The sequence below is a fragment of the Podarcis erhardii genome (assembly GCF_964252035.2).
Source record: "Podarcis erhardii genome assembly, chromosome: 7".
Taxonomy (NCBI): domain Eukaryota; kingdom Metazoa; phylum Chordata; class Lepidosauria; order Squamata; family Lacertidae; genus Podarcis; species Podarcis erhardii.
Window position 1 is genome coordinate 84,380,421 of NC_138511.1, and position 27,453 is coordinate 84,407,873.

A 27,453-nucleotide genomic window follows, 5' to 3' on the forward strand; every position below is an offset into this window, starting at 1 on the left:
GGCTAGCATCCTGATCTCACAGTAGCCAATCAGATGCCCAAAAGCAGGTCACAGAATCATAGAGGGACCCCCAAGGGAATTCCCAATGCAGGAATCTCAACTAAATAATCCATGACAGATGGCCATCCAACCTCTGCTGAAAGCCTGGATAGCTCAGCTGGTTAGACCATGGTGCTGATAACACCAAGGTTGCAGGTTCGATCCCTGTATGGACCAGCTGCATATTCCTGCATTGCAGGGGGTTGGACTAGATGATCCTCAGGGTCCCTTCCAACTCTACAGTGCTATGCTATGATTCTGTGCTAAAAACCTCCATCACTTCCCGAGGGAGACTGTTCCATTGTCGGACAGCTCTTAGTGTCCTGATGTTTAGCCAGAATCTTCCTTCTTGCAACTTGAAGCCTACTTAGTGCTACCATCCAGAGCAGGAGAAAACAAGCATGCTCCTTCTTCCATCTGACAGCCCTTAAGATATTTGAAGATGGCTGTCATATCTCCTCTCAGTCTCCTCTCTTCCAGGCCAAACATACCCAGCTCCTTCAAGTGCTTAGTTTCCAGACCCCTACTTTGGCCACCTCATGAGAAGAGAAGACTCCATGGGAAAGACCCTGATGTTGGGAAAGGTGGAGGGCACAAGGAGAAGGGGATGGCAGAGGATGTTGGGAAAGGTGGAGGGCACAAGGAGAAGGGGATGGCAGAGGACGAGGTGGTGGGACAGTGTTCTCAAAGCTACCAGCATGAGTTTGACCAAACTGAGGGAGGCTGTGGAAGACGGGAGTGCCTGGCGTGCTCTGGTCCATGGGGTCCATAAGAGTCGGACACGACTAAACAACAACAATCATCTTGGTTGCCCTCCTCTGCACACCTTCCAGCTCAGGGGTCAGCAAATGTTTTCAACAGGGGGCCAGTCCACTGTCCCTCAGACCTTGTGCGGGGCCGGACTATATTTGGAGGCGGGGGACGAATTCCTATGCCCCACAAATAACCCAGAGATGCATTTTAAATAAAAGCACACATTTTACTCAAGTAAAAGCACCAGGCAGGCCCCACAAATAACCCAGAGATGCCTTTTCAATAAAAGGACACATTCTACTCATGTAAAAACACGCTGATTCCCGGACCCTCCGCGGGCCGGATTTAGAAGGCAATTGGGCCGGATCCGGCCCCTGGGCCTTAGTTTGCCTACCCATGTTCCAGCTTATCAACACCCTTCTTAAATTGTTTTCTGCCCACCTGTGATTCCCTGCGACTGATATTCAGGGGCGGGCAGCAAATGCACGTGTATCCTGCTTAAATTGTTCCTTGTGTGTTGGCAACGGCAGTGAATGCTCCTGAAAGATTATTCAAAGTGGACTCTGACAAACAGATGCCACAGGTAATACACAAAGAACCTTTGGGGTGGAATCTGAACTCGCTGAGGTTCAATGCACCTGGCCCGGGCAAGGCCCATTATAGACTCACCTGCTCCACTGAACACATCCCCTTTGTGCTTGACATCAACACCTTCTTCTCAGTGCTGTCAATGGCAAATGTCAGAACTGACTGGGCTTCCTGCAAGAAGAAAAAAAAGCCCTGAGGTTTGCAGATATACAGTACTATCAAGATCCAGAGGCTGTAAGCCAGAATGGGTAAACCCAATTAACTCTCCCAAGTATTGCGGGACCAGCGGTCTTTGCCTACATGGCCAGTGGTCAGATGTGATAAGAGCCACAATATACCCAGGTGGTGCTGTGGGTTAATTCACAGAGCCTAGGACTTGGTAATCATAAGGTCAGCGGTTTGAATCCCCACGACCAGGTGAGCTCCCATTGCTCGGTCCCTGCTCCTGCCAACCTAGAGTTCGAAAGCACATCAAAGTGTGCAAGTAGATAAATAGGTACCGCTCCAGTGGGAAGGTGAATGGCGTTTCCGTGTGCTGCTCTGGTTCGCCAGAAGCGGCTTAGTCCTGCTGGCCACATGACCCAGAAGCTGTATGCCGGCTCCCTCGGCCAATAAAGCGAGATGAGAGCCGCAACCCCAGAGTTGGCCACGACTGGACCTAAATGGTCAGGGGTCCCTTTACCTTTACCGTAACCCATAACCAGCTCTAGAAGGTGGTAAATTGGGGTCAGGGCGCCGGTCAGAAATTTTGTGGTTAAGGAATCTGAGAGGGTAAGGAATAGCTGTACAACATCCAGAACCTAAATGCAGGCACTTTAAACTGGCATAATTACTATGTCTTTGGAAGTAGTTGCACTGAATCCTACCTGCACATTTCCTGAGATATTTCTTTTCTTTTCTTTTTTGAAAGAGCCTTGTTAAAAATAATAACAACGAAATACAGTATTGTAACTCAGGAGGGACTTTGTGTTGGAAGCTTGGGGGTTGGAAGAGAGCATTAAGGACCTCCTGATTGCTAGACTATCCCTGTATCTTTAACCTCTTGAGCTGACCTCTCTCTCTCTCTCTCTCTCTCTCTCTCTCTCTCTTTGTTGTTCATTTCATAGAACCACTGCTTGGAAGGTCCAGCCCCCTGCAACGTAGGAATATGTAGCTGTCCCTTATGGGGTTCGAACCTGCAACCTTGGCGTTGTCAGCACCACACTCTAACCAGACTGATTATGTCTTAGGTTGCATCCTGTTTCACAACTTCCTCCTCCTCTTTCAGACCGCAAGATGAGGGGTCATCTTTTAACTATCCTCTGAGAGGACAAAGGAGCAAGCATGTCTGCCTTGCTATTCTCTAGACTAGTTAGACTAGAACTAGGAACTTTTCTATCCCGTAAACAACTTAATTATTTTCTTACCTACAACAACAACAACCTCTGTGTGTGATTGCAAAAGTCTAGTCTCCAAGATTCGCTGGCTGAAATACAGCTCAGTCTGCATTGGCAACTGGCCCAATTACTCCATTACTTAAGAGTATTCCTGAGGGTGGGGACAGACCAACATAGGCTCCTGGGACAAGAACGGAGCTGTCTTAACAGTTGTAGGAAGCTGTACAAGGCTTTCAAAAAAAGGTGTATTATAGAATCATAGAATCATAGAGTTGGAAGAGACCACAAGGGCCATCGAGTCCAACCTCCTGCCAAGCAGGAAACACCATCAGAGCACTCCTGACATATGGTTGTCAAGCCTCTGCTTAAAGACCTCCAAAGAAGGAGACTCCACCACACTCCTTGGCAGCAAATTCCACTGTCGAACAGCTCTTACTGTCAGGAAGTTCTTCCTAATGTTTAGGTGGAATCTTTTTTCTTGCAGTTTGGAACCATTGCTCCGTGTCCGCTTCTCTGGAGCAGCAGAAAACAACCTTTCTCCCTCCTCTATGTGACATCCTTTTATATATTTGAACATGGCTATCATATCACCCCTTAACCTCCTCTTCTCCAGGCTAAACATGCCCAGCTCCCTTAGCCGTTCCTCATAAGGCATCGTTTTTACCTGGTCTTTGCTTTTCCCTCTCCCTTGGCCCTTCAAACGTATGAAAATTCCCCACCTGACTGGATCAGCATCAAAGGTGCTTCTCTAGATTTGAGAAGTGTGATGGGCAACTGAATATATGACTAAGTTTTTTAATTTTCTACCTCTCAATCTCAAGCCATTTTCGAGATACGGCATTTTCTGCGGTAGCAACTGTGACTGTACAACATTCTTCCCCAAAATGTCCACTTGGTGACTTAGTTGTTACTGTTAAGGCAACTAGGAAGACTATTTTAATTCTCTTGAGTTTTCTGTTCAATGTTCTGCTGTCTGAATCTGGCTGATTAAATCAGAGCTGGCCTATTTAAGTTTTGCTGTTTTCCTGCTGTTGTTTAAATGTTCGGCAATTGAATTCAATTTAGTTTCTACTACTGAATTGATCTACTTTTGTGAATTGTTTTTGTGACTGCTTATAATTTGTAACCAACTTTTAGTGCTAGTCAATTTACAGAAATATAATGGTGGAGAAGTGAAGAAAGTAACAAAGCATAATCTGGGTCAGTTAACCATCTGGTTGTCCTCAGAATTAGGGTGACAGAGGATGGGATTTCCCCCCCCCCCTTAAAAAGAACAAGCATTCAGTGCTTGCCTAGGGATAAAGTTAGGGTGCTGCTCTGGATTACTGCAGAATATAAAAATATAATCTTCTGCAGATACTGTGTGAGACACAGCACAGTTTCAAGACTGGATTGGTCATCAGTTATGCCTGGAGACATTCTTCCCCCTGCAAACGAAATTCTAGAAGGAGATGCAACTTTGCATCTATTTAAATGTGGAATAAATTTCCCCTGATAAAGATATTTGAAACACACTGGGAATTATTCATTAAATTATTCTTGCACCTAATTGGCTTCACCTTCTGAATTTCCCCCAAGGCATTACTGGAATGAGAAATGGAGAAAATCAGGACTTCCGGGTTGGCGCCATCGCCGAATGGCGGACTCCCTCCGAGCTCCGGAGGGAGCCTGCTCGGTAGGGGCTGGGTCCTGCCGCGCCGGCGACGCGGGGACCCTTAAAAACCATGGGCGCTAGAACCCATGGACATGGTGACTCGGCTGGCACCTTTTGAGCCCCCCCCCGACCCGCGAAGGAGCCTTTTTAAAGGCTGCGGAACGGGTGACGGGGGGGGTGTGGTGCTTTGAGTCCTCCGCTTCCCCTGCCGAGCGAAGCCGCATGCCATTCGACAGAGAGCGCTGACTTCTTCCATTGGAAATTCGGACTTAAAAGTATAACCCGTGAGTAATCGGAACTTGGATTAAATGTTCGGCAATTGAATTCAATTTAGTTTCTACTACTGAATTGATCTACTTTTGTGAATTGTTTTTGTGACTGCTTATAATTTGTAACCAACTTTTAGTGCTAGTCAATTTACAGAAATATAATGGTGGAGAAGTGAAGAAAATAACAAAGCATAATCTGGGTCAGTTAACCATCTGGTTGTCCTCAGAATTAGGGTGACAGAGGATGGGATTTCCCCCCCCCCCTTAAAAAGAACAAGCATTCAGTGCTTGCCTGGGGATAAAGTTAGGGTGCTGCTCTGGATTACTGCAGAATATAAAAATATAATCTTCTGCAGATACTGTGTGAGACACAGCACAGTTTCAAGACTGGATTGGTCATCAGTTATGCCTGGAGACATTCTTCCCCCTGCAAACGAAATTCTAGAAGGAGATGCAACTTTGCATCTATTTAAATGTGGAATAAATTTCCCCTGATAAAGATATTTGAAACACACTGGGAATTATTCATTAAATTATTCTTGCACCTAATTGGCTTCACCTTCTGAATTTCCCCCAAGGCATTACTGGAATGAGAAATGGAGAAAATGTCCTTTGGTTATACGGCAGAAAACTGGAAGGTGCGTTTTTTTTTTAAAAAATGGCTTGCATGATTCATCCAGGCAGAGAATGGTACGGTACTTGGATCTGCACACCTCCTCCCTGCTCTTAACTGTCTGCAAGCCAAACAGACCATCTTTGGGCTGGCAATGCACAGAACTAAATTACGTGCTATGTTAAAAACTGGGGGCCCACCGTGATCTTTCTGGGGAAAGCTTTCAAGAGAGAACAGGCAGCAGACAGAGCCAAACTGCAGTTGATTAAGGGGAGCCCTGGGTAGAGAAGGCAGCTGGCGATGGATTGAATCCGCTGGCCGATAAAAAGGAGCAAAGCCATTAGGAAAGGCAGCGAGGGCCAAGCGGCAGGGGACAGGGAGGCAGAGAGAGCTATTGACCTGTCAGGTCACCATAAGCAATTACCCACCCGAGCAGATAAAGGAGCGAACGATAGGTCTGCATCCCTTCTGTGGCACGTGGCACTGGGCCAACTGTGCACCTGCTGGATGGCAGTGGGGCGTGAAGGCAACCTGGGTGAATGGGAGCCTAGCCAAAACCCAGAGATCCCCTACGACCTAGGACCTTCTTTCCCTGCCACAGCTGTGGGTGGGATCCCAGAAGCCCCCAGGGTTAGAGATTTCACGGCTAACCTTATCTCCCTGCTAATGGTGGGGAAACCAGAACCCAAAACGTCTGGCTCTCATGGCTTTTGCATTCCCCCTTTCTACATCCACTCTCATTTCCAACCTGATAATTGCCACCTACTCAGATTTTAACTCGTCTGAATGAATTTTAAGGTGCATTTTAATTAATTGATGTCTGTATTTATGAATATTGTGCTGTTTTTATGATGTTAGCTGCTCTGAGCTCGGCCTTGGCCAGGGAGGGCGGGATACAAATAAAATTATTATTATTATTATTATTATTATTATTATTATTATTATTTCAAAGAAACACAGGTGCTCTGTTTTTCTGTCTCTCCCCAACTGGGTTCCCTCTCCCCTGATGTTCTGGACTACAATTCCCATCAGCCCCAGCCAGAGCAGTAGGCTATCTTATGCCAGGACACGCGCAGGTAAGTCTCAAAACTCTCTTCCCCAAAGGGGAGGTACAAGGGCACCAGCTGCCTGGCTAGATCTCCAGAACGTGCTTGGAGCCAGCTGCCCACAAGTACTGGACCCACCTGTGGGAGCCCACAGTCCTCCTTCACCTTAGTAGGCAGCACTCACCTGGAGGGATGCTGTGGCCCAGGCGTCATTCACACGCATCCAGTCCCCACCTACCATCCAGGCCAATTTCAGGAGCAGAGGAAACTGCCTTATACCGAACCAGACCATTGGTCCATCTAGCTCAGTATTGTCTACACCAGCTGGAATCAGCTCTCCAGTTCCAGGCAGGAATCTCTCCCAGCCCTATCTAGGATTGATCCTGGGATCTCCTGCTTGCAAGGCAGCTGCTCTGCCACTGGGTTACGTCCTTCCCCTGATCTTTCAGAGGGGCGACTTGTTGCACTGCAGCAATAGAGGCGCCATAGCTGTCAACCGTCCCTTATTTGGCGGGAAAGTCCCTTATCCCAGTGCCGTGTCCCGCTGCTGTCCCTTACTGATGATGTCCCTTAAATTTCCCGGGTTTCAAAGGAAGCAGCTCTTCTCCCTCCCTGCCGGCCAGGGAGGAGGGAGGCTCCAGCTGTGTTGCTCGGCTGCGTTGCTCACCCAATAAGGAGTCTAAGAACGACTGGGGGGCGGAGCTTGCATGCCTTGTGCCGATCAAATCGGCTGCGTTGCCTGGGGACTCGCCTTTGCTCAGCGCTTCCCAGCGGAGAGTGACGGTGGTTTTCCTTGCTGCATCCCCTTTGCCGGGTTGCTGCGCTGTGGGAACCACCGCTTGAGGCTTCGTTTGGCTGCTGGCTGGGCTTTCTGCCTTTGGCTCGGATGGGCTCAGAGGTTGAACATACCTGTGCTCTGAAAATCCCCTACGGGACCGCCTCTCCTGGTATGTCCCACAGAAGAACTTACGGTCTGCAAATAAAAACATCCTGAAGATCCCAGGCCACAGAGAGGTTAGGCTGGCCTCAACTAGAGCCAGGGCTTTCTCGGCCGTGGCTCCAATCTGGTGGAACGCTCTGTCACAAGAGACTAGGGCCCTGCGGGACCTGACATCTTTCCGCAGGGCCTGTAAGACAGAGCTGTTCCACCAGACCTTTAGTCAGGGCGCAGCCTGACCCCCTCCTCTGGCAATCTGCACAGAATTTTGCTTAATGGTTGCCATCAATTTGATTTTAATTAATTTTTATATTGAAAGGTTTTTAGAATGTTGGATTATTTTGATTGTTGTTAGCCGCCCTGAGCCCAGCTTCGGCTGGGGAGGGCGGGGTATAAATAAAATTTATTATTATTATTATTATTATTATTATTATTATTATTATTATTATGGCTGCTGATCCCTTATTTTCGAGGCTGCTGGTCCCTTATTTTCAAATCTGTAAGTTAACAGCTAAGACAGGCGCTTGAAAAGATGCATCTATCAAAAACCTCCTCTTCTACCCAATTAACGCAGGAGCCCCAACGCAGAGAGCATTGGGCCATCTTATTTACTAGACTGAACTGAATCCTGCCACGATAAGGTGACTAAGCCCAGCAAATTTCGCCTTCTTTATTTCAAGCTGAAGGGCACAAAAAGGCACATTTCCTCCTCCCACCTCTCCTCAAATCAGTGCACCGTTGGTCTCTGGAACTCCCTGCCACCAGAAAGAGCAAATGCATTCCACCCCCTTGCTGAGACATCAGGATACCCACCTTTTCCTGCTTTGCTGTGGGGTCCAGGGTGATGTTGCCGTCCGCGTCCAAAGCACACGTCACTCCGCAGAACAAGGACTTCATGGGTAGCCCTGCGTCCATCAGACCCACGCAGGTGGCATTCAAGCAGCTTGCTAGCAGCTGCAGTGGAAGAGGTTTTATTAAGGAAAAAAAACTAGTCTGCAACGGCACACAACACAGCACAACACAGAAAGTAAGAAGGGCCTGTTGGATCAGGCCAGAGGCTCATCTAGTCCAGAATCTTGCTCTCACAATGGCCAACCAGGTGCCCCTAAAGAAAACTCGCAAGCAGGACCTGAGCACGAGAGCCTCCTCTCCAATAATAAATGTTGGAAATGTAAAGAAAAAGAAGGAACATTTTATCATATGAGGTGGGAATGTAAAAAAGTAAAGAACTTCTGGGAAATGATATATCATGAAACAAAGAAGATGTTGAAATATACATTTTAAAAAAAGAAGAAGCATTTCTACTTGGTATTATAGGTCAGGACCTTAATAGGCAGGATGTTAAATTGTTTTTATATGCAACATCTGCAGCAAGAGTATTGTTAGCCCATAAATGGAAGCAAGAAGAAATTCCGAGGAAAGAAGAATGACAGGCGAAATTAATGGACTATGCAGAATTGAACAAAATGACAGGAAGGATTTGAAACCTGCAGGACCAGAGATTTACAGAAGATTGGAAGAAGTATATGAATTAGTAGAAGAGCAACTGTAATCAACAAATTACGCTAGTAGGATTACAAGAAGTTTTGTAAGGAGAAAAAATATACGAAGTGTTATAAAGTAGAAAAAGATATTGGTTATGAGTTTGAAATGTAATAGGAAAGATAAGAAATGCATACTAAGAGATTAGATTGGAAAATTTTCAGACAGGATTGACGGAAGTAAAAAAAAATTGAATAAGATGCAAAAATATGTTTAATTACTGCTGAAAATGAGATGTTAAAAAACTAATAAAAAAATTATATATAAACAAGAGCCTCCTCTCCTCTCCTTTGCTTTCCAGAAACTGGTACTCAAAAGTGTTTCTGTCTCCAGCTGCGGAAGCAGAGAACAGCCATCATGGCTAGAAGCCATCAACAGCCTTCACCCTGAATCGGTCCAATCCTCTTTTAAAGCCACATACATCCGTGGCCATCACTGCCTCCTGGGGAAGCGAGATCAACAGTTTAATGATGCGCTGCGTTAAGAATGTATCCTTTTGTCTGCCTTGAATCTTCCAACATTCATTTTCATTCTATGTCCCCAAATCCTTGTGTTAGGAGAGAGAGAGAAAAAAACAGCTTTCCTGTATCCTATTTCTTCACCCTGTGCATAATTTTATAAGCTTTTATCATGTCAGCTATCACTTGCCTTTTCTCTAAACTGAAAAGACCCATATGCGACAACCTTTCCACATAGGAGAGTCGCTTCATCCCCTTGATCATTTCGGTCGATTTTTTTCCTGAACCTTTTCCAACTCTGCCGTGTCCATTTTGAGGCGAGACAACACAGTATTCCAAATGCACTTGCACCATACAATACAATAATCTTTATTGTCGTTGTCCCATACAGAAGAACAAAATTGAAAATCTACATCAGACATTCAGAAACCAACAAGCCTGCTATCCCAGCCTGGTTAGCCCCCTAAAAACTCTGATACCCCATAATTAAATACAATATACTCCCATAGAGACCACCTTACACTGCATTTAAAACCATAGATCTGTATAATGGCATTACGGTATCAGCAGTAAATTTTTTTCACAAATTGCTAGGGCAAGCCTTCTTCTGTAGCTGGGTGCCTTCCAGATGTTCTGGACGATCACTCTCACTAACCCAGCCAGCAAACATCTGGAGGGCAAAAGGTTGGGAAAGGCGCTGCTAAGAAATCGAGGAAGGCCACAGGCCTCATGGAAAGGAGTGGATCCACTTCAACAGTGGAACAGACTCCCTTGAGGGCTTTTAAGCAGAGGTTGGGTGGACATCTGTTATGGATGCATTAGTTGAGATTTCTGCACTGCAGGGGGTTGGACTAGATGGCCACAGGGGTACCTTCCAACTCTACAATTCTATGAAACCTGAGACAGGATATTCCACCAGCATGGAGAAGAAGCACAGATAAACCAGTCAAACACAATGATTGATTGTATTCAAGTTTCTTATTTCTGGACCTAACAAGGTTGGGGTGGAGGGAGGCGAAGCAGCTTGGAAGAATGCAGAAAATGTCAACTCTCCAAGCCCAGTCAAGCATGGTGGGAGCAACGAAAACACAGCCTACCACCGCCTCTGTCCTTGTTTCAGGGTAACCAGGGTCTCAGATGCACATTTCAGCTTTACACGTGTGCTTGCGGGTGGTAGAAAACATTCCGTGACCTCTAAGGCCCGTTTGGTTTCATAAATGCCTGCTGATTGCAACCTGGTTCCAACACGTGGCTTATCGGCTGCAGAAAAGGATAGAGAGAGACCAGGAGGAATTTTCCTGCTGTGTCCCGCTGACACAAGGATATACACCTGCACAACAGGCCTTTCCTCCTCCCCCCAAATCTGCTCCGAAGGGTTAGAAGAACCCCTAGGACAGGTTCAGAGGGGGAGAATTTTCCATTGCGCAGACTGAAATCCTCAAGCTGACCTAATGATCTCCTTAGATGTATTATGGTATTTTAATATTTTGTTGGAAGCCGCCCAGAGTGGCTGGGGAAGCCCAGCCAGGTGGGCAGGGTATAAATAATAAATTATTATTATTATTATTATTATTATTATTATTATTATTATTATTATTATTTAGCGCCAGACTGGATTCTGCCCAGGGCGCCCAAGCAACCAGTAACTGGTTCCATCCATTTCCTGCTTCTTCTTTCCCACCTGCCTTTCATCAACCCCATTTTCAGCTGGGTCTAGGTTATGTAGCTCCTTTGGTATTCTCCTCCCCCTAGAAACCAAATGATGGCTTAATCCAGGCTACAAAAGGATGGAGGGCGCCTTTCTGCAATATCATCCTCCCTGCAAGGTCACAAGGTTATCCTCCCTGTATGGCCCCAACGAACAGTGGTGTTTTTTGTGTGTGTTTTGCTTTTTTTTTAAATGGCTGAGCCATGGGGGAAGTCCAAAGCATCTCTCACTCCTGGCATCCTGCATTTCCAGGTTAATCAGCCGGCATCGTATGGGATGCTCAGTGGCAGATGGAAACGAAGGCTGGCAGCTCTTGTTATCCGGCGCTGACTAACTGAGATGGCAAAAGCCTTGGGAGGAAAGAGACTAATCAGAGGCTGGATCTGGGAGCTTGGAGAGGAGAAAGGAGGGGGCTGCAAGGCCGGGCTCTCGAAATAGCTACCCGCCGTGCGAGGGGGGGGGGGAAGGAGGGCACAAGCACAGGCCACACAGAATTGTCCCATTAATCCATGGGGCAAACCAACCTACTCTCTGGGGGATATTGCCTATCCTGTGTCAGAAATGTCTTGCTGGATCACATCAAAGATCTACCTTGAGGTTGGCTCACCTGCAGCCCTCCAGACTTATATATCTGTTTATTTGATTTATATACAGTGGTACCTCTGGTTGCGAATGAGATCCGTTCCGGAGGCCCGTTCGCAACCTGAAAGGAACGCAAACCGCTTCTGCGCAGGTCGCGATTCGCCACTTCTGCGCATGCACGTGACATCATTTTGCACGTCTGCGCATGCGCGAGCAGCAAAACCCGGAAGGAACTCAACCTGAAGCAAACGTAACATGATGTATGCCTGTACTTCCCTTCATCGCAAGATTTCAGGGCGGTTCACAAAACAAGGTAAAAACACAAGGAAACAGTTACAACAAGGAAACAATAATGCCCCCTCCCCCCCAAAAAAAACACACATGTAAAAGGCTGCAGAATATTAATCAGCCAAAGGCCTGGTTAAAGAGGAATGTTTTTGCCTGGTCCTGACAGATATGTAAGGAAGGCACCAGGCGAGCCTCCTTGGGGAGAGAATCCCACAAACAGGGAGCCACTGCAGAAAAGGCCCCGTTCTTGTGCTGCTACCCTTGTGTGGAGGAGGCACACGGAGAAGGGCCTCAGATGATGAATGCAGAGTCCAGAATGGTTTATATGGGGAGAGGCGGCCATTGAGGTTGCTGGTCTCCCATTATCCCTGACGATTTGCCAGGGATGATGGGAGTTGGGAGTCCAAGGGCATCCAGAGGGCCACAGATTAGCCACCTGTGCTCCCAACCAAATGCCCCGCTGGGAACGCCCGCAAGCAGGGCACCACAGGCTTTTTCCTGCGGTTTGTCCTCAGCATCTGGTACGGGGAGGTAAACTGTCTCCGAACACAGAGGATTCATTTAGCTGCCATGGCTAAGAACTAGCCGCTAGGGCAGGGAGGACTTTTAATACACACACATATGGAAATCAGAGACCAAGCTGATACTGAAAGATATGTAAGTAAGGCACCAGGCGAGCCTCCCTGGGGAGAGAATCCCACAAACAGGGAGCCACCGCAGAAAAGGCCCTGTTCTCGTGCTGCTACCCTTGTGTGGAGGAGGCACACGGAGAAGGGCTCATGAAACTGCAGCCGTCAGGCACCACAAGAGAAGGCCTAGGAAATCAAGAACAGCCCTGCAGGATCATACCAAGGGCTCATCTAGTCTAGCATCCTGTCCTTTCAGAGGGGCGTACGAACAACAGCAGCGAATGGGAAAGGGGGAGAGGGTCAGCAAGCCTGCTAGAAAGATCCCTGTTCGTCAGTAGGTAAACAGAACAGGTAGGAGGTGAGCTTGGACTCCAGGGGAAGGATGCTCTGTGCATGGCTCTGGGACGGCACTGCCATGTGCTGCAGCCTTCCTGGGTGCCAAGAGACCCACCTCCCAAGCTGCACCCACAAGAGTCTCATTTAGCTCTCAGGTGTGAAACAGCTCCCTAACAGCGGCAGGACATTTACAAGAGGGTTAACTGGCAAGCGGTGGGACGCAGGTGGTGCTTGCCAATCAGAAGGTCGGTGGTTCGAATCCCCGCGACGGGGTGAGCTCCCATTGCTCAGTCCCAGCTCCTGCCAACCTAGCAGTTCGAAAGCACGTCAAAGTGCAAGTAGATAAATAGGTACCACTCCAGCGGGAAGGTAAATGGCATTTCCGTGCACTGCTCTGGTTCGCCAGAAGCGGCTTAGTCATGCTGGCCACATGACCTGGAAGCTGTACACCAGCTCCCTTGGCCAGTAAAGCGAGATGAGCGCCGCAACCCCAGAGTCGGTCATGACTCGACCTAATGGTCAGGGGTCCCTTAACCTTTTTAACTGGCAAGCAGTTTCTGGCAAGACTCTGGAGACCTCAGAGATACCCTACAGAGTTACTGCAACCCCAAGGACTGAGCATCAGACAGCTCTGTGCTTTACTCAACTTCCATCTTTGCCGCAGGATGGCTCAGGGCAAGTCAGCCTTCCTCACAAGTCCTGCTTCCCAGGGCTCCCCTCCTGCCTCACGGGATTTCTCAAAGCCAATGCGATGAGGAAATTAGCCTCCATCTCAAATGTTAGGGTACAGAGCCAGTCGGGAATCTTAATTACCGTATTTTCCGCTCTATAAGACGCACAAGACGCACCTAGTTTTTGGAGGAGGAAAACAAGAAAAAAAATATTCTGAATCCCAGAAGCCAGAACAGCAAGAGGGATCGCTGCGCAGTGAAAGCAGCAATCCCTCTTGCTGTTCTGGCTTCTGGGATAGCTGCGCAGCCTGCATTCGCTCCATAAGACGCACACACATTTCCCCTTACTTTTTAGGAGGGAAAAAGTGAGTCTTATAGAGCAAAAAATACGGTAATGGAACCTGATTAAGTTTGCAGGGAAGAAGGTTCTGTGTTTCTCCACCCCACCACTGCCAGGCTGGAGGGGCCATGGAACCAGGCAGACAACCTCAGCACAGGCGAAATGAAGGCACTCGCCGCTCTCCAAACGAAACTGCATTAATTCCCTCCGAGCCACTGTATATTCAGATTTGATAAAACACCGCGGCACCCGGAGTTAATCTCTCCCGCGCCACATTTGAGGCTCCGTCAGAAACGGCAGCGCTGTCATTTGTCACCGGAAGAAACAAACAGATAAACTGCGCCACTTTGGAAACGGGTGGAAATCTGCCAATTACGACCCCGTGGCCTAGCTGCCCTGGGACACTGATATCTGGGGTGCAGCTGATAATCCTAGACTGAATCCTAGATATCCCTCAAATATCTGACACAGCAGCAAGCAGCCGGATAGGTTTACTGATCAGGATTACTTATCTGCAGAGCTGGGACGACTTCCTGGTTCTTAAAGCAGGATATAAATTATGAAACTTGGGTGGGGGGAAGAACAGCCCCCCAAATCACAGCAACCCCCCCTCCCAACCTACTTCCAACAGAACTTTCTGGACCTTTTGGATTTTTTTAATGTAACTATCTAAAGAATGGGCATCCTATTGATGTCACAAGATTTTGCAAAAATTAAAATCCAAGATTTTTAAAGTGGGCTAGGTTTGAGCTGCATAAGACGATTAAGCACCCTGCTGATGAGAGGCAGGAAAAGGTGTTGAAGCAAATGCTGTTATATGTGCCACAGGGATTTTTATTTTTATTTTTGGACTTGGGGGGGTGGTACAAAGATTTTCCTGCATTTGGCCAAAGTCCACACTCGCTCCCTAATTCAAAATGCCTGCATCCCAAGAAGAATTGCTGCGATCAGCCAGAAAACAGCCCCATTTCTCCTTTCCACAGAACACCTGGCAGAAGCTAATATTTCTCACCCTCCCTCAAGCTTTTATTAATGGCTCTTGGTTGGCTGGAATGCTATTAGGCTGAACACCAATGGCAGCCACAAACCCAGTTGGCAGATGCACCCAGCAAAGACAACCGATTTAATGTGCCACAGAGAAGACATTCCTTCCTTAGCCCGTTTCTGTCTGGTCCCTATGACTTCCATTGTTTGCTTAATTGCAGTTTTTGTCCACATTCACCATCCTGATTATGCCAGAAGCAGATTAGCACGAGGAACCACCTCAGCCCGAGACTCCACTTAAGTTAATGGCATCTGAGACATATGACCTATAGATTTTTGTTTAAACTGAGCTGGGGGGAAAGATTACTTGTACTTATATGGTAGAATGTGCAACATCATAATATTTATTTACTTTTGCTCACATAAAATATCATCGTCTGTGATCAGGGATCAGCAACCAGCAATCCTGGGCTAGATCCGACCACCGTCCTCCTCATTATTCACTCTCAGTCTTCCTCCAATCCATCCATAAAATGGGTAGATGGATGCGATGGGTGGAGCAGAAGAGGAACAGGAGAGCATGCAAGCAAGCTGAACAGCTCTCCACAACCCCCACCCCACCCCTGTCCACCCCAACCATTTTCAAAATGGGCTTTCGAAGAAGAGAAGGGTGGATTCCTCCCTCCATTTCTAAATCATCTCTTTCTTCCTTGGATACAGCAGTTTGGGGAAAACAGGGAGCTCCATCAGCTACCACCAACCTGCTTTCAAGTTGGATGCCTACTGACCAGGATGTTGACATTACAGAATTTTGCATGAATATGGCTGCAGGACAATGGGGAGGAATCTGTGGATGCTGAAGAACCTTTGGCCCCAGAATTGTTAATTGGCCCACCCCTGCCCTTTGCAGAGAAATGAGCTTCCTAAGAACTGAGCTGCATAGCCTAAAACAGCCGTGTTTCAATAATACTTTTTTTTTTGAAGTGCTTCTGCCACCTGCTGGCCTTAACATCTGCATGTTTACTTTTATTTCCCTCACCAGCACGAACCCTTGCAAGCTGCCTCCTTTGCCAACCTGGTGCCCTCCAGATGTTGTTGGACATCTGGTGAGGGGCTTTCGGACAGCGGGGAAGAGCTAGAAAAATGCTTCTAAGAAGGAGCACAGGACTTAAACCACTTCATGCTTCCTCCAACATATGAGTGGCTGAAAGAATCAGCACTGTCCCTGCCACTGCCTTAAAATCCTTCCCTGCAGGCAGGCCAGAGGTTGGATCCTGCCCTAAGCCTCATTCACCGTTTCGCTGGACAGAATGCTACACACCAGAAGACAACATTTTCCCAAAACCGATGAGGAGGTCTTGCGCAGGGAAAGGCCCCAGGGGAACCCATATTTTATAGACACAGGACTAAGGAGAAGATCACATTGTGGTGCAGTTGGCAATCGTACCTGACTGTTGGATGGTGGAAGTTGGGAGTCCAACGTTTGGAGGCCCACAGGTCCCCCAGCCCTCACAGAAGGGAATAGTCTCAGAAAGAGTAATTGCAAGTTCAAGGAAACCTTGGCCTGGTTTGACTCAGAGGTGCAATAATGGCACGTCTCTGTTGAAGGGCAACTGCCCTGGAATTGTGGCTTCAGGACTTTTTTCCCCAGGAACCGCTTCTCTACCCCCACGACTGAAAAACAATCCAGCATCTGAGGCCATCTGTATCTCAGACGCTTTAGCAATAAAGACTTCCTGATCGCTTGCAGCAATTTGCACTCATTACCTCCATAACTGCTGGAACAATCTGACAAGGTGCCCTGGTACGAAGTCTACCTTTAATCGCCGTCAGATGGGAGCCTGAGCAGAGGTGTGTGTGCATGTGTGGGAGAGGGAGGGGGAGAGAGAGAGAGAGAGAGAGAGAGAGACAGACAGACAGACAGACCGCAAAGCAAAAGTGCACCATTCTGCCTCTTTGGTCATTTTCATGAGAGAGACTTTCGCCTCTTCGCTGCGGCTGCCACAGAGAATGCCCTCTTAAGTTGTGGAACTTCTTTCCCACAGGAGTGGATCCAGCACCTTCGCTATCCTGTTTCAGTCAAACGCTGAAGGTGCCTCTGACACAACTTAGGGGGCGCCACCCTCCAACTATCAAAAGGGCCCTCTCTGTCAATCTCAGGGGTCAGCAAACTTTTTTAGCAGGGGGCTGGTCCACTGTCCCTCAGACCATGTGGGGGGCCAGGCTGTATTTCGATGGGGTGTGTGTGAACAAATTCCTATGCCCCCCACAAGTAACCCAGAGATGCATTTTAAATAAAAGGACACATTCTACTCATGTAAAAACACGCTGATTCCTGGACCGTCCGCAGGCCGGATTTAGAAGGTGATTGGGCCAGATCCTGCCCCCGGGCCTTAGTTTGCCTACCCATGGTTGATCTCATCACCTAAGAAGGAAGGAGGTGGCTTTTCAGGTATTTGGAGCCTGAGTCATTTACAGCTTTAAAGACTAATATGAGCATCTTTAATTGGGCCTAGAAATGAACCGGAAACTGGTACAGATGTTTTAAAACTGGGGTTGCACAAGATCTCAAGGGAATCCCAGCCAGCAATCTAGCTGTTATCACTGTCCTTGGGACCTCAGGGTGAAGGGCAGGTAATAAATAAGAATAAGAATAAGAATAATACACAGTAAGGATACAGAGCCGGCATCTGTGACTACCTGAAGCACAACCGTAATAGAGGAACGGGGATGAAGGGTTCCCAGGACCACTGCCTCACACGTCTTCTTGATCATCTGCTCTCGGCTTCTCTCATAGACACCTGGGCGGGAGAAAAGCAAAGAGCACTGCAGGTGAGCCACAGAGAAACACGAGGCTCCAAGCAATCATCTTCTGAAAGGTCACACTGCCGAGGCTCAAGCGTCGGGGCTGCCTTGTCGGATCAGACCAATAATCATCCAATTCTATAACAGCAGCTCGCTGGATGTTTCTAGGCAACACAGCAGGTTATGGAAAATGATGGCCTTTTACCTTGCTGTGTGGCCTCGGCTGCAGACTGCCACTGCATATGGAGGTTCTATTTATCCATGATGCACCATTTTTGAGGGAAGCCGGAAAATTCTCTCTTTTTTTTTTTTAATTATTTTTTTATTAGGTTTACAAAATACAGAAAGAAAAAGAGAGAAAACAGAGAAAAGAGAAAATACAGAAACTTCAACTTTCCATGATTTTTTTAACAAACCAATTGGACTTCCCCACAACCTTCAAACCCTGCATTCTTTGTAATACAAACTTCAGCAATTTGTTACCTTGTTTCATAACTTATTGTATCTTTCAATTTATCATGTTTCTAGGTTCAAAATGTTATGTCCCAATTCTTGTAAATTTAAATTTAAACATAATAAAATTATTTCATAATTCCACCTCCTAATTCTTGTGCCTTGATTTCCCTTCACCTATTTAAAGTTGCGGAAGCTAAGATTTCCTAAATCGTGCATTTCCTTAACATTCATACAGCTTATAGTGTTTTTGCAAATAGTCCTTAATTTTTTTCCAATCCTCTTCCATTGTTTCTTCTCCCAAGTCTCGGATTCTGCCGGTCATTTCAGCTAGCTCCATATAGTCCATCAACTGCGTCTGCCATTCCTCCAGCATGGGTAAATCTTGTATCTTCCAATACTTTGCGATAAGAATTCTTGCTGCTGTGGTAGCATACATAAAAAAAGTTCTGTCCTTCTTTAACACTTTCTGGTCCACAATGCCCAGAAGAAAATTCTCCAGCGTCCGGAAAATTCTCCAGCGTCCATGGGGCTAGGAATTCAAAGCATTATATTCTACTGTGCCTTAGGTTTATATTGGCCCTGAGCAACAGGGAGTCTTAAGTGGGGTTTATACATTCAGCAGAACGCAGTAGGGAAGCTTTTCCTTTAGCTGGCAGGTGCTGGTGACCTGCCTAAATGCTCTACCACAAAAGAATAGCGCTCAGATGCATTACTGCCTCCAACTATGGAACCAGAGAGCAGTCATTATGGCTGGTAGTCACTGGCAAGAGTTATCTCCCATGTCCAATCCTCTCCCTCAATCCACTTTTAAATATCCACATTGGTGGCTCCTGTGGGAGTGAGTTCCATAGTTTTAACTAGGCACTGTGTGAAGCAGCCCTGCAAATGTTGAGACATCCATTCTGTCACCTGAAATGGTTAAATCCAGGAAATTCCACCCCACCCATCCCAGGTCCTACAATATCACTTGAAGAAACAGCCACCCACATCACAAATTCTATTAGTGAGTACTGTCTTGATCCCAAAGGGCAGGTACATACGCAGATCAAATTCTATTTTTTATTGGATAGTTTCAGGTAAAGTCAGGAGCACGGGAAGGACCCCAGCTCAAGGGCAGAGTATCTGCTTTGCATCTAGAATGTTCCCAGTTCAGCATCTCCAGGTAGTTTCTGAGAGAGGCTGTCTGTCTGAAATCCTGGAGAGAGCAGATGCCAGTCAGTGTGTAGATAACACTGAGCTAGATGGACCTAGTGGTATGACTCTGTATAAGGTAGCTTCTTATGTCCCTATACAGGCTTTCAGGTTCCACAGAACCTTTCATGCCCGACAAAGATTTCTGTGAAACTCAAAATCTTGCACATCAGAAGCTACTCTCCTTAAGTACGCAGGACCTCAAGGCACACACATGTCCAAACACACTTCTCTTCCTCTTTTACCATTAATACCGTCAAGTCTGCAAATAGGATCAGCAGGATTTAATTTTTTTAAAAGCTCTTCTGTTTCCACAGAAAAGGAAACAAATTCTTTTGTTTCTTAATTCAATTATTCACAGCAAAGCCAGCCCCCTCTGGAGGTTTCACATGCACTGAAAGTCTCAGCGGGTGGGGAAAAAAGGAAGGGAGAAATCCTTTTTTTTTCTCTGATGCCAGCAATTTTCTTTTGTGAGCTCCCTGTGGAGGGAACAAGATATCCAGATGGTATCACTGCAGGATACCAGATGGCCCAGTTGGTTATGAAGATAACAGCTCATCTCACCTTTTGATTATGCTAGTTCCTGGGGGTGGGGGAAGGAGATGAATGGTGAGCACACATGCTAAATTTAAATTAGAACAACACGGGGACGAGATTTGAGTTTTCACTTGCTAACACTGCCACGCAGAGACATTTGGAAATGGATATAATGGAAGATTTAACAAAGGTGACACACGTCGAGCGTCCCACTCAGGGGACATGCGGAGCAGTTTTAACTCAATGACATCACACTAAGGCATAGTTTATTGTGACAAGAACAAGTCATTCCCCCAAGCATTCCCCAAACCCTTCCGGCATGGCCACAAGGAGAAAACGTTCACTTCCATTTTGATTACCCACCACTGGTCTGAACCAACAAGCTGTCATTGATGCAGATGATGAGTTGGGTTTGAACCATGCCATCTTCAAAGCAGGTGTTATGAAGCTAGCTTCTTTAAACAAGCCATAGTGGACATTTAACCACAGTAGTGATGTATGGAAGTGAGAGCTGGACCATAAAGAAGGCTGATCGCCGAAGAATTGATGCTTTTGAATTATGGTGCTGGAGGAGTCTCTTGAGAGTCCCACGGACTGCAAAAAGATCAGACCTCTCCATTCTTAGGGAAATCAGCCCTGAGTGCTCACTGGAAGGACAAATCCTGAAGCTGAGGCTCCAATACTTTGGCCACCTCATGAGAAGAGAAGACTCACTGGAAAAGACCCTGATGCTGGGAAAGATGGAGGGCACAAGGAGAAGGGGACGGCAGAGGACGAGATGATTGGACAGTGTTCTCGAAGCTACCAGCAATAGTCTGACCAAACTGCGGGAGGCACTGGAAGACAGGAGTGCCTGGCGTGCTCTGGTCCATGGGGTTGCAAAGAGTCGGACTCGGCTAAACGACTAAACAACAACAAACCACAGTTTAGGGTTTAGGTGACACACTAAATTGTGATCAAGTGAAATCAGAAGTTTCTAATCTCTTCCTTGCGGTCACACCAGAGGAGAGGGGAGTGTATGACCCCCAAGGCTCACTGTAGCTTGTTGAATACAGAAGGTAAACACTTTCATCTTCTGTTGAAGGATCTCAGCAGCAGAGCTGGGAAATCAAGCACCTATGACTGTCTTACTGGATTAGAAATACAGCTAACTGTACCTTGCACCCAGACACTGCGAGTAATCGGTTGTAGTCCACCCTTCTGGACACTGGTTCCCAGTGCCAACCCAGTAAAACGTGATTAATTGAATTCCCATCCCATCCCACCTTTGTCCTCAGATCCAGGATGGTTTACATGATGGGAGATTTAGATCAGGGATAGGCAAACTCCCCCCCCCCCGATGTTTGGGACTACAATTCCCATCATCCCTGACCACCACTGGTCCTGTTAGCTAGGGATGATGGGAATTGTAGTCTCAAACATCTGGAGGGCCAGAGTTTGCCTATACCTTATTTTGGTGAACAGGGATGGGGTGGGGGGCATCATAAGTAAAGGTAAAGGGACCCCTGACCATTAGGTCCAGTCGTGACCGACTCTGGGGTTGCGGCGCTCATCTCGCTTTATTGGCCGAGGGAGCCAGCGTGCGGCTTCCAGGTCATGTGGCCAGCATGACTAAGCCGCTTCTGGCGAACCAGAGCAGGGCACGGAAACGCCGTTCACCTTCCCGCCGGAGTGGTACCTATTTATCTACTTGCACTTTGATGTGCTTTTGAACTGCTAGGTTGGCAGGAGAGGGGGGGCATCATAGGGCTGTGCAAACTAGCTCCGCCTGCTGGCCACAAACCCCACCAGGTATGCATTTCACAAATGAATTAGTTCAGCATGCATACCAAATACAAACGTTCAGCACCTTCGTAGATTGGCTGAGAACCTCCCCTAGCATCGAGTTGGTATAAACATGGGGGTCTCTCCACATGCTCGTTGAACATGCAGTTAGTGCAAGGGAAAAACTAGCCTGTCTGTCAATATTATAGCGAGCCCATATAGCCCTGTGTCCGCCACAAATGCTTCACTCAGCCCTTCCTTTTGTTTTTTAACTCCCTCCACGAAAAAAATTCCCAAATCGCAGCATGCAAATACAGTACAGTGGTACCTCGGGTTACATACGCTTCAGGTTACAGAGTCCGCTAACCCAGAAATAGTACCTCGTGCTCCGGTGGTGCGGCGGCAGCAGGAGGCCCCATTAGCTAAAGTGGTGCTTCAGGTTAAGAACAGTTTCAGGTTAAGAACGGACCTCCGGAAGGAATTAAGTACGTAACCAGAGGTACCACTGTATTAGAACGCAACACCTATTCATTTAAACGAACACCCATATTAGCGAGATGGCCTGCACGCCCCAACTTTGCCCTGACTATACAAATTCTAGGGGCAAGCACCTGGGTCAAAGCAATTCCCAAAAGGGGATATATGAGTCGGTTTGCAATACTTCTCACCTGGTAGACCCACTTTGGGCCTCAGAAGCACTTCCAGGGTAGCTTTATCATAGATCTCTTTGCTGACCTTGACTTCAGTTGGCCCGTACACTCCAACTAGTACTGAAGTGTCTCCTGAAAAAAACAGGGAAAGGGGGGACATGAACAATTTAGACTAATTTGGTGATGGAACAGTCACCATCCAGCTCCCACCTCTCCTAACTGCTACCATAGAAGCAGTGGACGGATAGAAATCTGAGGAACAGTTCACTATCCAGCTGCCCTGAGGGGAGGGAAAAGAAGCAGTCACAGCTTTTTTCTAAACCAAACAAGTTGCCTTTTCCATTCTATTTTTTCCCCCAGCACAAGGTGGTTCATTAGGGCAAATGAGGCCCTGCCCCAGCAACTGCAGTCTGCCCTTACCCATAGCTGCCAACTTTTCCCTTTTCTTGCAAGGAATCCTATTTGGAATAAGGCAATTTCCCTTTAAAAAAAGGGAAACGCTGACAGCTATGCCATTACCCAGCCCCCTCCAGCCTGCTTTCTTATTTACAGGCAGTTCTGGCCGTAGCACTGCCTCCCAGTTTCATAGAAGGGACCCCAGAGGGTCATCTAGCCCAACCCCCTGCAATGCAGGAATCTCAACTAGTAAGCACCCATGACAGATCAAACCTCTGCTTAAATTCCTCCAAGAAAGGAGATTCCACCACCTCCTAAGGGAGTCTGTTCCACTATCAAACTGCTCTTACTGTCAAAAAGTTCTGCATGATTTAGTCAGGATCTTCCTTCTTGTAACTTGAATCCATTTGGCTTGGGTTCTACCGTCCAGAGCAGGGGTCAGCAAACTTTTTCAGCAGGGGGCTGATCCACTGTCCCTCAGATCTTGTGGGGGGCTGGAATATTTTTTTGGGGGGATGAACGAATTCCTATGCCCCACAAATAACCCAGAGATGCATTTTAAATAAAAGGACACATTCTACTCATGTAAAAACACGCTGATTCCCGGACCATCCATGGGCCGGATTTAGAAGGCGATTGGGCCGGATCCGGCCCCTGGGCCTTAGTTTGCCTACCCATGGTCCAGAGAAAGAGAAAGCAAGCTTGCACCATCTTCCAAGTGACAGGCCTTCACATATTTGAAAATGGTTAATCTCCTCTCAGTCTCCTCTTTTCCAGGCTAAAGTTACCCATCTCCCTCAACCATTCCTCATAAGACTTGGTTCCAAGACCCTTGATCCTCCCCCTTAGTTTTGGCATTGCCATTACAGAACTCAGTTAAGGACGTGGACGGGGGCCAAACTAGCTTTAGTTGGCTGTGCTTGTCATTGGCTCTGGCAACGCCTAACTGCTGGGTTCTCTGCCTTCCACCCTATCCTTCTCAATGGGCACCAGCCACCACATACAGATGCCCATGGGAATCCCACAAGCAAGACATGGGAGTAACAGCGCTCTCCTGCTTGTGATCCCTGGCAAGTTGCATACAGAGGCACAAGGCCAACATGACTAGCTGCCAGCGATACCCTAAAGGTAAAGGGACCCCGACCATTAGGTCCAGTAGTGGCTGACTCTGGGGTTGCGGCGCTCATCTTGCTTTATTGGTCGAGGGAGCTGGCGTATAGCTTCCGGGTCATGTGGCCAGCATGACTAAGCCGCTTCAGGCGAACCAGAACAGCGCACGGAAACGCCGTTTACCTTCCCGCCGGAGCGGTACCTATTTATCTACTTGCACTCTGATGTGCTTTCGAACTGCTAGGTTGGCAGGAGCAGGGACCGAGCAACGGGAGCTCACCCCATCACAGGGATTCGAACCACCGACCTTCTGATCGGCAAGCCCTAGGCTCTGTGGTTTAACCAACAGCACCACCCATGTCCCAACGATAACCTATCCATCCTGAATGTGCCTAATTCCCATTTTAAGCCGTACAAGTTGGCAGTCTACCACCAAACCATGGGGTAGCAAACTCTATAATTTAACCATAACCTACCAGGGTTAACTTGCGGGGAGAGCGGGGGTTCCCTCACTCAGTTTAAATCAGCATGGATTATGGCTCAATCTTCTTTTCTCCTGCTGTAGAGGGTAGAACCCAAACCAATGGGTTCAAGTTACAATAAAGGCGATTCTGACTAAATACTGTATCAGGAAAACCTTTCTGACAGTAGGGGTTGTTGCACAGTAGAATGGACTCCTTTGAGAGGTTCTGGATTCTATTTCACTGGAGCAGAGGTTGGGTAGCCATCTGTCATGGATGTTTTAGCTGAGATTCCTGCATTGCAGGGGGTTGGACTAGATTTGACCCCCGGGACCTCTTCCAACTTTGCAGTTCTATGATCTAAAAGCTCTGTTTTGGAGGGGGGTTAGGAAAGCAAAGGGTATTAAGTATTAAGCATCTGGTACTCGGGCAAGGAAAGGAGCCGGGGAGATATGAGACTAAAGACCATCCCAAACAGAGTTCCAGACTGGAAGTAAGAGCAACAGGGCGGTATCGAGGGAAGGAAGACCCCGAGTCAAAGAGAACCTTAAAAGCCTCTCAGGTACTTGGAAGGGGCGACCTGAGAAACGCCCGTCTGGACCCCACACCTACGGGGTATCAACAGCGCTAGTTAAGAGGATATAACCCAGAGATGGAGGAGCAGGAAGGTGGGATGGGGGAAAGGAAGCCACAGCTGACCCTGCATCCAGGAGGCAGAGCCATCAGGACGGGACAGCAGTCCCTGCTCACACAGGATCCGGCGCAGCGCAGGGAGATCCCCAGAATCAAAGCGCTTCTGTTCGGTCTCCATCGCTCCGATCCGCCCACGTGGTTTCCCCCTTGATGCTTCCGGATCCGGGGTTTGACGGGGCGGAGCTACGGGAGCCGACTCCTCCTCTTAAAGCAACAAGCCACACCAAACCTTCTTAAGTCTTTCAAGCACATTCAAAAAAGCACAGCCTTTCCCGCCAAGAATTCTGGGTGCTGCAGTTTGCGAAGGGATGCTGGGAACAGGAGATCTGTGAGGGGGAAACTACAAGGCCCAGAATCCTTTGAGGGGAAGGATGTGCTTCAAATGTGCTTTAAGAGTTCGCACACATAAACAGAGAGAGCTTCATGAATTAGAAAAAATGGTTCAGGAAGGGGGAAACTTGGGGTGTCCCCTAGGAATCAGAGTGTGGATGAGTGTGGGGGTCACAGTGGCGTAGCGTGGGGGGTGCAGGGGGGGCCGGCCGCACCGGGCGCAACATCTGGGGGGGGTGCGCTCGCCACCTCCGGAGTCGCCAAAGAGCCTCGGGCGCAGGCTGTAGCAGAGCCCCATGTCTCGCGGAACCGACGAGCTGTGCGCGCGTCCGGGCTGAAGGCGTCCGGCAGGCAGCGGCTCTCAGCGCTCCCCGCGGGTCAGGGCCGCGGAGGGCGCGCCAGGCAGCCCCTCCTCACACCCCCGCCACTGCTGCTGCAGCTGCTGGGCCATGTTGCATTTTCCTCGCCTCTCTCTTTTTTTTTTTATTAAAATTTTTATTACATTTTCAATTTACAGAAAAAAGAAAAAAGAAAAAGAAAAAGCGATCCAACTTTCAAAATGCATTTTTACATTATTAACTGGACTTCCCCACATCTCCCTCACCCTGCGTTCCTTACAATAAACATGTCAGCAAATTATTACCTTATTTCGTGTCTTATTTGTATCTTTCAAAATATTTTACTTCTAGATTTAAAGTACCTTTTTTCAAATATTTATGCTTTAGAATAATACATAAAATAACTTTAAATTTCACCTTTTTCTTACTTATAACTTAATTTTCTATTTTCCCAATCTAGTTGCAGGAGCAAGAATTTCCAAATCATGCAGATTCTTAACATTCATACAACTTATAATGTTTTTGTAAATAGTCCTTAAATTTTTTCCAGTCTTCTTCCGTTGTCTCTTCTCCCAAATCTCGAATCCTGCCAGTCATTTCTGCCAATTCCATATAGTCCATCAACTGCGTCTGCCACTCTTCCAGCATGGGAAGGTCTTGTGTCTTCCAAACTTTTGCAATAAGTATTCTTGCTGCTGTAGTTGCATACATAAAAAATGTTCTGTCCTTCTTTAACACCTTTTGGTCCACTATGCCCAGGAGGAAGGCCTCTGGTTTCTTAGGAAAGGTGTACCTAAACACCTTTTTTAACTCATTGTAAATCATTTCCCAGAAGGCCTTCACTTTTGGACACGTCCACCAAAGGTGAAAGAATGTCCCCTCAGCCTCCTTACATTTCCAACATTTATTATCAGATCGATGGTAAATTTTTGCTAGCTTGACTGGGGTCATGTACCACCTATATATCATTTTCATAATATTCTCTTTCAAGGCATTGCATGCCGTGAATCTCATTCCAGTGGTCCATAACCTTTCCCAGTCTTCAAACATAATGTTGTACCCAATATCCTGAGCCCATTTTATCATGGCTGATTTGACTATCTCATCCTGAGTGTTCCATTTAAGCAGCAAGTTATACATTCTCGAAAGTACCTTAGTCTTAGGTTCTAGCAGTTCTGTCTCTAGTTTCGATTTTTCCACCTGGAATCCTGTTTTTTTATCAGACTTAAAGACTTCTTGAATTTGAGCATAGTGAAACCAATCTTGCACCCTATTCTTTAATTTTTCGAAGCTCTGCAGTCTCCAGTTGTCTCATTTTCCTAGCCTCTCTGCCCTCCTCCTCCGGGCAAGCAGCGTCGTTTGGGCGGCAGCGCCAGCGGCAACTTGCCTCAGATCACCTGACACGGACCCGCTGCCGCCGCCGCCGTGGCTACCTTACTGTAAATACCCCAGCCCAGGCAGCAGCAAGAAGAAGCTGGCAGCGGCGGCAGGTAAGGGGTTAGGGGCGCAAATTACTTGCCTTGCCCCGGGTTAGGGGGCGCAAATTACTTGCCTTGCCCCAGGTTAGGGGGCGCAAATTACTTGCCTTGCCCCGGGTTAGGGGGCGCAAATTACTTGCCTTGCCCCGGGTTAGGGGGCGCAAATTACTTGCCTTGCCCCGGGTTAGGGGGCGCAAATTACTTGCCTTGCCCCGGGTTAGGGGGTGCAAATTACTTGCCTTGCCCCGGGTGCTGACAACCCACGCTACACGGCTGGGGGGTCATAACTAAGGGGAGGGGATTGATTTCCCAGCATTCCCCCCTACATCCTTACAAATTGCTACCTTACAGGGTAGTTGTAATGAAATAAATAAACAATTCAGCAACGAATTAACATTTTGTTCCGCTTTAACTATCCCAAACGTGACTGA

At 47.5% G+C, this 27,453-nt stretch overlaps 1 protein-coding gene and 1 long non-coding RNA gene across 2 annotated transcripts in view; both read right to left on the bottom strand.

Annotated features, from left to right (window-relative positions):
* Nucleotides 1–25,129, bottom strand: part of EXOSC5 (exosome component 5) — a 42,283-nt gene extending 17,154 nt beyond the window's left edge. The window contains exons 1-5 of the mRNA XM_081869701.1: nt 24,883–25,129; nt 22,235–22,348; nt 17,493–17,614; nt 8,089–8,229; nt 1,462–1,551 (exon numbers count right to left, since the gene is read on the bottom strand). Coding sequence (XP_081725827.1) covers nt 1,462–1,551; nt 8,089–8,229; nt 17,493–17,614; nt 22,235–22,348; nt 24,883–24,994 — 579 coding nt within the window. The 5' untranslated portion in view covers nt 24,995–25,129. The remainder of the gene's footprint in view (nt 1–1,461; nt 1,552–8,088; nt 8,230–17,492; nt 17,615–22,234; nt 22,349–24,882) is intronic.
* On the bottom strand, nt 22,573–24,869 carry LOC309346317. The gene is made up of 2 exons (XR_014158599.1): nt 24,096–24,869; nt 22,573–23,734 (listed from the first exon to the last, which is right to left on the bottom strand). It is a non-coding gene; the product is annotated as an uncharacterized lncRNA (long non-coding RNA).
* Nucleotides 25,130–27,453: the final 2,324 nt, after the last annotated feature.